The sequence below is a fragment of the Sinocyclocheilus grahami genome, unplaced genomic scaffold (genome assembly GCF_001515645.1).
Source record: "Sinocyclocheilus grahami isolate Dianchi unplaced genomic scaffold, SAMN03320097.WGS_v1.1 scaffold114.1, whole genome shotgun sequence".
Classification (NCBI taxonomy): Eukaryota; Metazoa; Chordata; class Actinopteri; order Cypriniformes; family Cyprinidae; genus Sinocyclocheilus; species Sinocyclocheilus grahami.
This window is the reverse complement of record NW_015505293.1, coordinates 1,427,706-1,437,879: the sequence shown is the minus strand read 5'-3', so window position 1 is coordinate 1,437,879 and position 10,174 is coordinate 1,427,706. Positions and strand designations below refer to the sequence as shown.

The window sequence follows — 10,174 nt, the reverse complement described above, 5'->3', positions numbered from 1 at the left end:
CCCTCATTGGGGGCTGAGCCCCCCCCTAAAATGAAAATCCTAGAATCGCCCGTTATCAAAGTTATCTGACATTATCAAGATGAATTTGTTCTGACATAGTTTAACTCTGAGTTCTTGTCATTTTCTAAACAATAGCAAATAAACTGATAATGTGAGAAATTTTGAAGGTGTCTGAATAAATTTTGGTTTGACTGTATATAGGACTTATCAAAAGTTTGGAAACACAATTTTTTAAATATTTTCAATGAAGTCTCCTATGCTCACCAAGGCTGCATTTATTTGATGAAAAATACAGTTAAAACAGTAATCTTGTGAAATATGATTACAATTTGAAATAACTATTTTCTATTTGATTATATTTTAAAATGTAATTTATTCCTGTGATGCAAAGCTGAATTTTCCACATCCATTATTCCAGTCTTCAGTGTCACATGCTTCTTCTGAAATCAAATATACTGTATTTATATTGACAAAAATATATTTAAAAAAATTAATTTTCCATTTATTTAAAATGTATTTTAGAATTGAAATCTTAAATATGAACTATCTTGGCTATGGCATCCAAGGCTGACTTCAGCCAGACTGTTACACTACGTAAGAGAAATACAGAATGGCCTTTAGGCTGCAGAAAAGGATGTGCTGACCTGAAAATGTCAACATCTTTCTCTCTGCAGTAAGCCAGATCTCTGCTCTGTCAGGACTGCACTTTCGACCACCATCTCAAAGTGAGGCTGTATTCAGCCACTAAGCTGCAACGGGATAAACTACTTTTAGCCTTGGTGTGAGGAGATTACAGCATTGTGCCATGTAGGGATAGACAACCAACAACATCCTTTAGAAATGAAGGATAAGGTCTGCATTAGCGATACCAATTCAAATCTACTTAATCATCAACGTGAGGTAGTTGTCCTTAGAACAAAAGCCTCAAGACTGGCAGTTAGCATCACGCTAGTGACTACCTATCTAAAGAAACATCAGAGGAAAAAGATACTGCCGATTAGATCATTTAGCAGACACGGAATTTGCACATCTAACTTTACCTTCCTTTTTTTCTTTTGTTTCGTCTCCATGTATTTCTAACAGGGGAGCCTTGATAACATCAGCATCATTCTCGTTTGTTTTCCTGGCGCCCCCCAGCTGTCACCTGAAGCACTGCACCAGGAGGCTGAGCTGGAGGACTTTCTAGAGTCCAAAGTAGCTGGTAAACCATCTGATTAAATTTAGCTTCTTTCGATGTTGCTCTTTAGATTTACATGACTTGCGTCAAAGATTGCAATCCTTTCAAATCATGGAGTCATATAATGGTTAAAGTAAATGGTCCTCTAAGTGGCCTGCTTAAGGAATTAAATCATTGTCACGCATGTTTCTTTGACAGAGATATTTGAGGAGCTGAGCGCAAGAGGTGATGAGCCTGATCTGTTGTCAGTTCTGACAGTACTGGCTTCCACAGTGATTCCTGGACTTCCACCGGGGGGTGGCCTTCAGAGCAAGTGAGTGCATGTTGAATATCATGCTTTACTTCTGCTCAAAATAGCAGTCAGCAATTATCCAAGAGAGGTGTGAAAACCTATTTCACAGAATGTGACATGAACATTTTTAGGCACAGCTGTTGCATGAAATAGATAAATCACAGTTCCAGTGCTTTAAAGCGGTTTATACCGATATTAAATTTGATTAGCAATTTTATTCATCTTTCTGCCATTTTTGTTATTATTGTTGTTGATGTTGTTGTTAAAAGGCATTTTTTATAATTGATATTGAATAATTATTTATATTTATGTAATAATTTAAGCATTTATAATATTAATAATACTTTTATTATTAATAGTAATAATAATAAAAGTAATAGATCAAGTAAATGGAAACAACAATATTTTTAAATAAAATTTCTGTGACTGGCTTTATGGACCAACAATGTATAAATTCATATAATCTTTTGAAATATTTAAATGCATCATTATTCATAGAATAATAGAGTAGTTTTTGCTTTTTTTTTATCAATATTGAGTTAATATATTCTTCCAAAATGCTTAATTGCAGTTAAAACAAAAAAAGTGTATTGCACTTCATCAAATGGTACTCATGTGCTATAGCAACAGATTAGAAAATCATCTAAATATTAGATTATAGTTGAAAGGATGACATATCCACTCTCGTGCTGCTGAGAAATGTCCAGGTACACTAGGTAAATGTAGACAGCAGCTTTTCTCAGATTCAAGTGTCCACAAGTTGCTCTAATGATATGTTGTTGTAATGACTGCCAAAAGAACAGAGGACTGAACTTTGAAATATCATATTTTCTTGACATTTGCAGGCGGAACTGTATAATTTCAGCCTACTATCAGCAGAAAGAGGCACGGCGATCTAGATTAGCCCAGGTAAGCTTCTGTACAGAACTATCCATTTTATAATATTATATATATATATATGTTAAAATTGCTAATGTTTTTGTCATTAGTGTACATTAACTTTAATATGAATTCCTGTCATTTGTATCTTTTCAGGAACTCAGTCCTACAGGTGCCAATTAGAGTCTGTCTTACATAAACACTTAATAGATGTGCTAGATTGAGAAAGAAGTAAATCAGTTTTCTGTGATTTAAACAAAAAAAAAAAGAAAGATCTTTCTGGACAACAAAAAAAAACATTTTACTTCCTTCTTTTTGTATGTTTCACGAATGACAAAACTTACAAAAAGCAATGCTGTGGCACGATGCAGGACAATAATGACTGTATAGTGATATGTTCAGTATTTTCCTTACCAAATGTATTCAATGAGTCTTACAATCGACAATACTCAGGTAATGTGTTCAAGCAGTGACAGCAAACTTTTGAGATTCTCTTCAGTCTTGGCATATAACAAGGTCATTCTTTAAATTGATACAATAAAAAAAGGCAGAACTTGACAGAACTCTTTGAGGAACAGTGACAAGCTAATGCTGTTGTATTAAAGGAATAGTTCACCCAAAAATGATTTAATTGTCTTTACTGCTTAGTTCTTTTGGAAGCATGGTCACAATGTTTAGAATTTTTTTTTTATTTTGTGTGTGTGTGTGTGTGTTTGATAAAAGGATAAAAACAACAGCATACAGGTTTGGAAAAAATGATGTTAAGTAACTAATGACAGGATTTTTATTTTTGTGTCAACTCTTCCTTTAAGAATTAAGGTCAAATTTGAAATGCTAAAATCTCTAAAGTGCAAATTCTATTAAATACAAGCACTTTTACATGTTGGTTTATACAGGCTCATAATATGGTCACAGAGTGCAACTTTTCCTGTTCTTGAATAGTTGTTTCCTGTAATACGCTCTACTCTGTTTGCATGATCTGTGCTGTGTTGCCTTACTGACCTCTTTGAAATTATGCCAATTTATAAGCGTGTAATAATACCGAGATATTTCCTAATGACTAGCAAATTAACTGATGCAGTGCTATATCATGTTGTGTAATCATCTTTGTGCACATTTGACAGATCTTGTGCAATATTTGTGCTAACATAAAGGTTAAAGGTTGAGTAATAAAAATAAACAGATCAAGCTATTCATGAGATTTCAGTTTATTAATGTCTGTCCTGCTACATAAAGAGACTTTATGGCCTATAGGTAATTATAGTCATACATTTTGTGAGTGTGTTTGAGCTCATATTTCAACACCATCGGTAAGCAGTACCACTGTCATCCTCATGAGAACAGTAGAGACTCGCTCCTCATGTAACACCATCTGCAATTTGCAAACCCTGTATTAATGTCACACTCAGAAACATATTTAAAAAACTCAATGAATGACGACGGGCTGCTGTTACACAGATATAAAGGATGTGAGTATAGCTATTACATTTGAAACACATAAATGTTGATACCAAAATAAATATTTAACAAAGAAGTTATATGTGTTTACAATATACAATATCTACAGAATCTATTACACATGACTTGGTTGGTCTCTTAAAGGACTGATGATACTATCACATTACAAGTCTATTTGCACATATTTGTATTCATTTTAGATCATTTGTTTCTTAGGACAATCACTGATGGCAGCTTGATAGAAACGATTAAACAATGAATATCACTGACCATCTCCCTTTGATTTGACACTTGTATGTCTTCCTCCGGGACTGTCTCTCTGTAAGTGCCATGGCTACATCTGCCTGACTCTTGAAAATCAGTCTGTTTTCATGAAGAGCCGTTAAAGGATCTCTCCAGAGGCACAGTGTGATTGCTCACCACACCGGCCAATCACTTCAGCATCAAAGTGACTCTGAGAAGTGATGTTACCATTAAAATCACATGGTCAGTTTATAATGATGTTCAAAATAAAAATAAAAAAAGAGCCGTCTCCTCTTTAGAACGCAGCCATTCATAAATGCTAACATTCACCGTCCTTGTGATTTACAGAGGTAAATTGGCTATTTTAATTTGATCTAATTTGGTTTGGAATGACAAAGAGAGGAATTTACTGTCAAGCCAACATTCAAAGTTTGTCTTAAAGGGATAGTTCAACCAAAAAAATACAAATTCTGTCATTATTTATTCACCTTCATGTCATTTCAAACCCATAAGACTTTCCTTCATCTTTGAAACACAAATGAAAATATTTTTATTGAAACCGTAGAGATTTCTGTCCCTTCATTAAAAGTCAGTGTCACCAAAAATATAAAAAATTAAATAAAATAAAACATTGTAAACACTATCCATGTGAATTGAGTGGTTTAATCTAAGTCTTCTGAAGTGATATAATCGATTTATTTGATGAGCAGTTTTAATTTAGGCTGCTATTCCCACATGATTATTATTAATTAAAAATATCTTTATTTGTGTTTTGAAAATGAAGTGATGGCTGACTGATAACAGAATTTTCATTTTGAAGTGAATCTTATTAACAAACTTAAACTTTGCTTATCTAGTTAAAAATTATTTGTATACATTCCTTTGAATTTCTATTCATTTTAAATATACTTCCCTACATTCAAATTAAAATTCTGACTCCTGATTGCTAATGCAATTCAAATTCAGGAATTTTGAGGCCATTCTCAATTCAGTTCAGAATAAAACACAACCCTCACTAAAGTCATCTTATGATAATGTGCAATATCCAATGCCATCTTTGTATAATCAAGCTACCTGTCGACACTTGTCTCCTGAAGGCGGTTATTCATGATAGCAAAGGCGCCCACACCACCGGAGAAGCCGTTCTGGCGAACGTGGCTCTGTCTTGGATTACCGTGAGCGGTCTCTGAGAGTTGCTTCTGTAGAATGGCCAGAGAAACCTTGTTGGCCATAAAGTCATTGACTGAGATCATTTCTCCAGACAGTCTGCGCCCTGTCAGATAACCTCCATCTGGTCCTAAGCCAGCATCAGTCTCACTATCACAAACTGTTTCCACTGATGCATTAGTGAAGCGCTTTCCTGTAGCTTCGTTAGCCGGGGCAGGGTGCACGGCGTTGCGCTTTTGAGCCCTCTGCCGGGAATGTCCCGGCGGAGGGTGGTGGTTGTGCCGCTGGTTGGGAATTCGTGGAAAGCAACAGCAACAACAGGCCTGACCTCGTCTTCTGTATGGACAGCCACGGCACGAACACTGAGCCTTGCTGCAGTCCAGTTTGCCGAGGATCCAGTTGAGCGTCTGCTTGATAATGATGGAAATTACATTGAACAGGGAATAAATGCAACACACACCCATGAGGATGAAGAGGCAGTTGCCGAGACGGTAGGCTTCTTGAGCTTTATAGCTCTCCCGTTGGCTGCTAACCACATCCCCGAAGCCAATGGTGCTGAAGGCCACAAAGCAGAAGTACAAGGACTCAAAGTAGTCCCAGTCCTCCATGGCAGAGTACAGCGCAGACGCACTGCATGCGATCAGCAGGGCGGCGATGCCCAGAATGAGCATTACATAGTAGACCGATGGTTTCCAGCCCTCCAGACTGTCGTCCTCGCTCCTGGCCTCCTCTCCTCCCATGCCGGAGCGGCGCAGTTGGCGCTCGTGACACCAGCGCATGATGTAGGCCAACATCGTGATGATGCGCTCCAGGAAAAGGTTGAAGAAGAGGATTGTTGCTGCGCAGCCAAGGAGTCCGTAGAATATCAAAAAGATCTTACCTGCAACGGTGACAGGAGTGGTCATGCCAAAGCCTGGAAGGAAATAGGAAACAGGTTCTGTTTTGCTGATGTATTTTGAATGAATTAATTCCTATTAAAAAACATCATGTCACTCCAAACTGCTATGGTTTTAGGTTAAGCTAACAAACTGCCAAAAAACATAATTTATCTCTAATTTATGCTTTTGGACATTCAATATGAGTACTATAAGTACTTGTCACAAGAACAGCAATAGAAAATAACATTTGGCAACAAATTTGGCCGGAAGCATCTTCAGGTGGGGCAAGTTGGAAATAAATATCGGAAATAAAAGTTATGGCAGAGGGGAATTTTACTGACTGACAAAGTAAAGCTAATTTACTTTTGCATTGCTTCTTTACTTTTGTTTAAGGTAAAGGAGCAGCTTGGATGTTTTGCAAGAAAACTTTTTTTTTTGCCATAGAAGTGTGTGTGTATGTGTCTTTTTGTTATACTTTGGCCAGTGTTTAGTATCATTGATATACTGTTATAGTTTTTTTTATGTGTTTTTTGTCATATATACAGGTTTATCTCAATAAATTAGAATGTCGTGGAAAAGTTCATTTATTTCAGTAATTCAACTCAAATTGTGAAACTCGTGTATTAAATAAATTCAATGCACACAGACTGAAGTAGTTTAAGTCTTTGGTTCTTTTAATTGTGATTATTTTGGTTCACATTTAACAAAAACTCACCAATTCACTCTCTCAACAAATTAGAAAGTATGTTAATTTACTGTACATGTACTCAATACTTGGCAGGGGCTCCTTTTGCTTTAATTACTGCCTCAATTCGGCGTGGCATGGAGGTGATCAGTTTGTGGCACTGCGGAGGTGGTATGGAAGCCCAGGTTTCTTTGACAGTGGCCTTCAGCTCATCTGCATTTTTTGGCTCTTGTTTTTTCATTTTCCTCTTGACAATACCCCATAGAATCTCTATGGGGTTCAGGTCTGGTGAGTTTGCAGTCAAGCACACCAACACCATGGTCATTTAACCAAATTTTGGTGCTTTTGGTAGTGTGGGCAGGTGCCAAATCCTGCTGGAAAATGAAATCAGCATCTACAAAAAGCTGGTCAGCAGAAGGAAGCATGAAGTGCTCCAAAATGTCTTGGTAAACGGGTGCAGTGACGTTGGTTTTCAAAAAACAAAATGGACCAACACCAGCAGATGACATTGCACCACAAATCATCACAGACTGTGGAAACTTAACACTGGACTTCAAGCAACTATGCAGCTATAACAGCTACGAGCTTCTCCACCCTTCCTCCAGACTCTAGGACCTTGGTTTCCAAATGAAATACAAAACTTGCTCTCATCTGAAAAGAGAACTTTGGACCACTGGGCAACAGTCCAGTTCTTCTTCTCCTTAGCCCAGGTAAGACACCTCTGACGTTGTCTGTGGTTCAGGAGTGGCTTAACAAGAGGAATACGACAACTGTAGCCAAATTCCTTGACACGTCTGTGTGTGGTGGCTCTTGATGCCTTGACCCCAGCCTCAGTCCATTCCTTGTGAAGTTCACTCAAATTCTTGAATCGATTTTGCTTGACAATCCTCATAAGGCTGCGGTTCTCTCGGTTGGTTGTGCATCTTTTTCTTCCACACTTTTTCCTTCCCCGAAACTTTCTGTTAACATGCTTGGATACAGCACTCTATGAACAGCCAGCTTCTTTGGCAATGAATGTTTGTGGCATACCCTCATTATGAAGGGTGTCAATGATGGTCTTCTGGACAACTGTCAGATCAGCAGTCTTCCCCATGATTGTGTAGCCTAGTGAACCAAACTGAGAGACCATTTTGAAGGCTCAGGAAACCTTTGCAGGTGTTTTGAGTTAATTAGCTGATTGGCATGTCACCATATTCTAATTTGTTAAGATAGTGAATTGGTGGGTTTTTGTTAAATGTGAGCCAATATCATCACAATTAAAAGAACCAAAGACTTAAACTACTTCAGTCTGCGTGCATTGAATTTATTTAATACACAAGTTTCACAATTTGAGTTGAATTACTGAAATAAATGAACTTTTCCACGACATTCTAATTTATTGAGATGCACCTGTATATATATATATAATTTTTCCTTTATATTATAGTTCCATCAACTTTGCTAATTTATTTAATACATTTTTCGGTATCTTTTTAATAAAATAAAACATATATTAAAAATAAAAAATATTTTAAAAAAATGCTAATTCTGTCATGATTTATTGTACTTGCCCTCACGTGGCTCTGAAACTGTTGTTTTTATTAAGTTTTAGTTTGTTTCGTTTTTAGTTATTTTAGTACTTCAACTTTAAAGGAAAATGAGAAATATTGTCTTGGCAAATAGTTGAATAAAAAGTTTTCATATTTTTATATTTTATTTTATTTATTATTTTAAATATTTTTTTTATAGTTTTTTTATTGTTAGTGATCAATAACAACCCTGCATGAAGCTCAAACGGTAGAACACTGTACTAACAATGCCATGGTCATGGGTTCGATTCCCAGGGAATTATAAACTAATAGAAGAAATATACCTAATTTGACTTTGTCACTTTAGATAAAAGTGTCTATGTAAACTATGATTTCTGTAAATTCTCTTTTTGGCAAATTTATTTGCAGTTATGAACATCTAAATGCATAGATGACGTTGTATGAACTCACCAATTGTGGAGACCACTGTAGCGACAAAGTAGAAGGCCCCTGAGAAATCCCAGCGGGGCCTAAGTTTGTCCACACGGATCCCAGCCGCAAAGGCCTCCTCATATTGCTTTAGCAGGACATGTAGGGATTTTAGGTTTATACTGTTTTGCTCGGTGAAGTTGGCCAGCTGTTGGTCCCAGCGGCGGTGAGCCTGCAGCTCAGAGGGATGCTCGAGTGCAGAGAACACCACCGCCCCACACAGCAGGTAGAGGAGGATGAGGGCCGCCAACAAGCCAAAACGGGCATTGTCTTCATTCAGGTGAAGTGGGAGGCAACAGCTGTTGCTGACATCTCTTCTATGTGGCATGACTTGATCACTAGCAGGAAATGACAAGAACAGGCAAACATGCACAGCCACTAACACAGACACAAGAAACGAACACTCTCACTCACAATCAAAACACAACCATAGACTCGGGCTTTAGAATACATATAGAGTCACATGAAAACTCTATGTTGCTCTTGTTTTCAGATACAGTTGAAAAATGAAGGACAAGAGTGTACTGGACAAAGTTCTTCATGTCCATTAACATTCTTCTGGACTCATAACCGCATCACTTTCTCCAATGGCACCATTGTAAAAAGCAAGGTTATCAGGTAAAATGACACATGGTCCAGGAAATAAGACCTCCAGATACACCTTTTGGGTTAGCAGGTAACAGTAGGCAGGCAAGTGCAAGATTGTTATCTTTTCCCATCTCGCTGTCCAAGTATAGCTGGTGCCGCACCAGTCAGTAATAATGCTGTGGTCTTTATGTGAAATCATCCTTGAGCTGGCTCAAAACAAAACAAACAACATATATTGCTACTTTAGTCAAAAGGATTATAAATAAATTGATTTAAGCTGCAAGTGCAGTACATTAGTATCATAAAAGATCACTAGATCTTGATTTTTTTTTTTTTTAAGTTAGCAAGCACACAGTACTACAAAATAGAACATTGTTTTATCATACACATATTCTACCTTTTTAATTCTGTTTTTAACAGCAGTATTAAGACAAATTATTAAATTAATTCGATCATGATTAGGCTACTATCAACACATGGTTGGCTATTATTAGAAAATGTCAGTCACTTTTCCCTAATTTAGGTTTTGTTAATCACAAACAAACTTTTAGAGTGGTGAAATTGAAGGTTACCTACCTGATTTAATATTTAATATTTGATGAAGAGCACCGTTGACGTCATCATAGTCCTCCAAACCATTTTGCTATGTTAATGGTGCGAGTTAAAAGAATCAAAAGTGGTGGAAACATTTAGTTAAACTTAACAGGCGCCGTTTATTCCTGGCAAGTGTGAATCCTTGGCAGTGCGTGATTGAATGATGCAGCTGAGGAGGAGAGAGAGAGAGAGAGAGAGAGAGAGAGAGAGAGAGAG

The 10,174-nt window shown here is 37.0% G+C and overlaps 2 protein-coding genes across 4 annotated transcripts in view; one reads left to right on the top strand and one right to left on the bottom strand.

Annotated features, from left to right (window-relative positions):
• Positions 1-3,089, top strand: part of ppm1nb (protein phosphatase, Mg2+/Mn2+ dependent, 1Nb (putative)) — a 7,685-nt gene extending 4,596 nt beyond the window's left edge. Inside the window, exons 3-6 of the mRNA XM_016277658.1 lie at positions 1,084-1,201; positions 1,376-1,490; positions 2,315-2,378; positions 2,505-3,089. Of these exons, the coding sequence (XP_016133144.1) occupies positions 1,084-1,201; positions 1,376-1,490; positions 2,315-2,378; positions 2,505-2,531 (324 nt within the window). The 3' untranslated portion in view covers positions 2,532-3,089. The remainder of the gene's footprint in view (positions 1-1,083; positions 1,202-1,375; positions 1,491-2,314; positions 2,379-2,504) is intronic.
• Positions 3,084-9,129, bottom strand: LOC107589263 (potassium channel subfamily K member 13-like). Of its 3 annotated transcripts, XR_001609660.1 has the most exons (4): positions 8,759-9,129; positions 5,124-6,129; positions 4,077-4,260; positions 3,084-3,720 (listed from the first exon to the last, which is right to left on the bottom strand). XR_001609660.1 is itself a non-coding variant. In XM_016277656.1 (3 exons), the coding sequence occupies exons 1-3, from the start codon at positions 9,102-9,104 to the stop codon at positions 4,239-4,241; spliced, it is 1,374 nt and encodes a 457-aa protein (XP_016133142.1). In that variant the 5' UTR covers positions 9,105-9,129; the 3' UTR covers positions 4,054-4,238. The 3 variants fall into 3 exon arrangements, 2 of the variants coding, with proteins under 2 accessions (XP_016133142.1, XP_016133143.1); XM_016277656.1 differs by lacking the exon at positions 3,084-3,720 and having other exon boundaries at positions 4,054-4,260; XM_016277657.1 differs by lacking the exons at positions 3,084-3,720; positions 4,077-4,260 and having other exon boundaries at positions 5,100-6,129.
• Between the last annotated feature and the right edge of the window lie 1,045 nt (positions 9,130-10,174).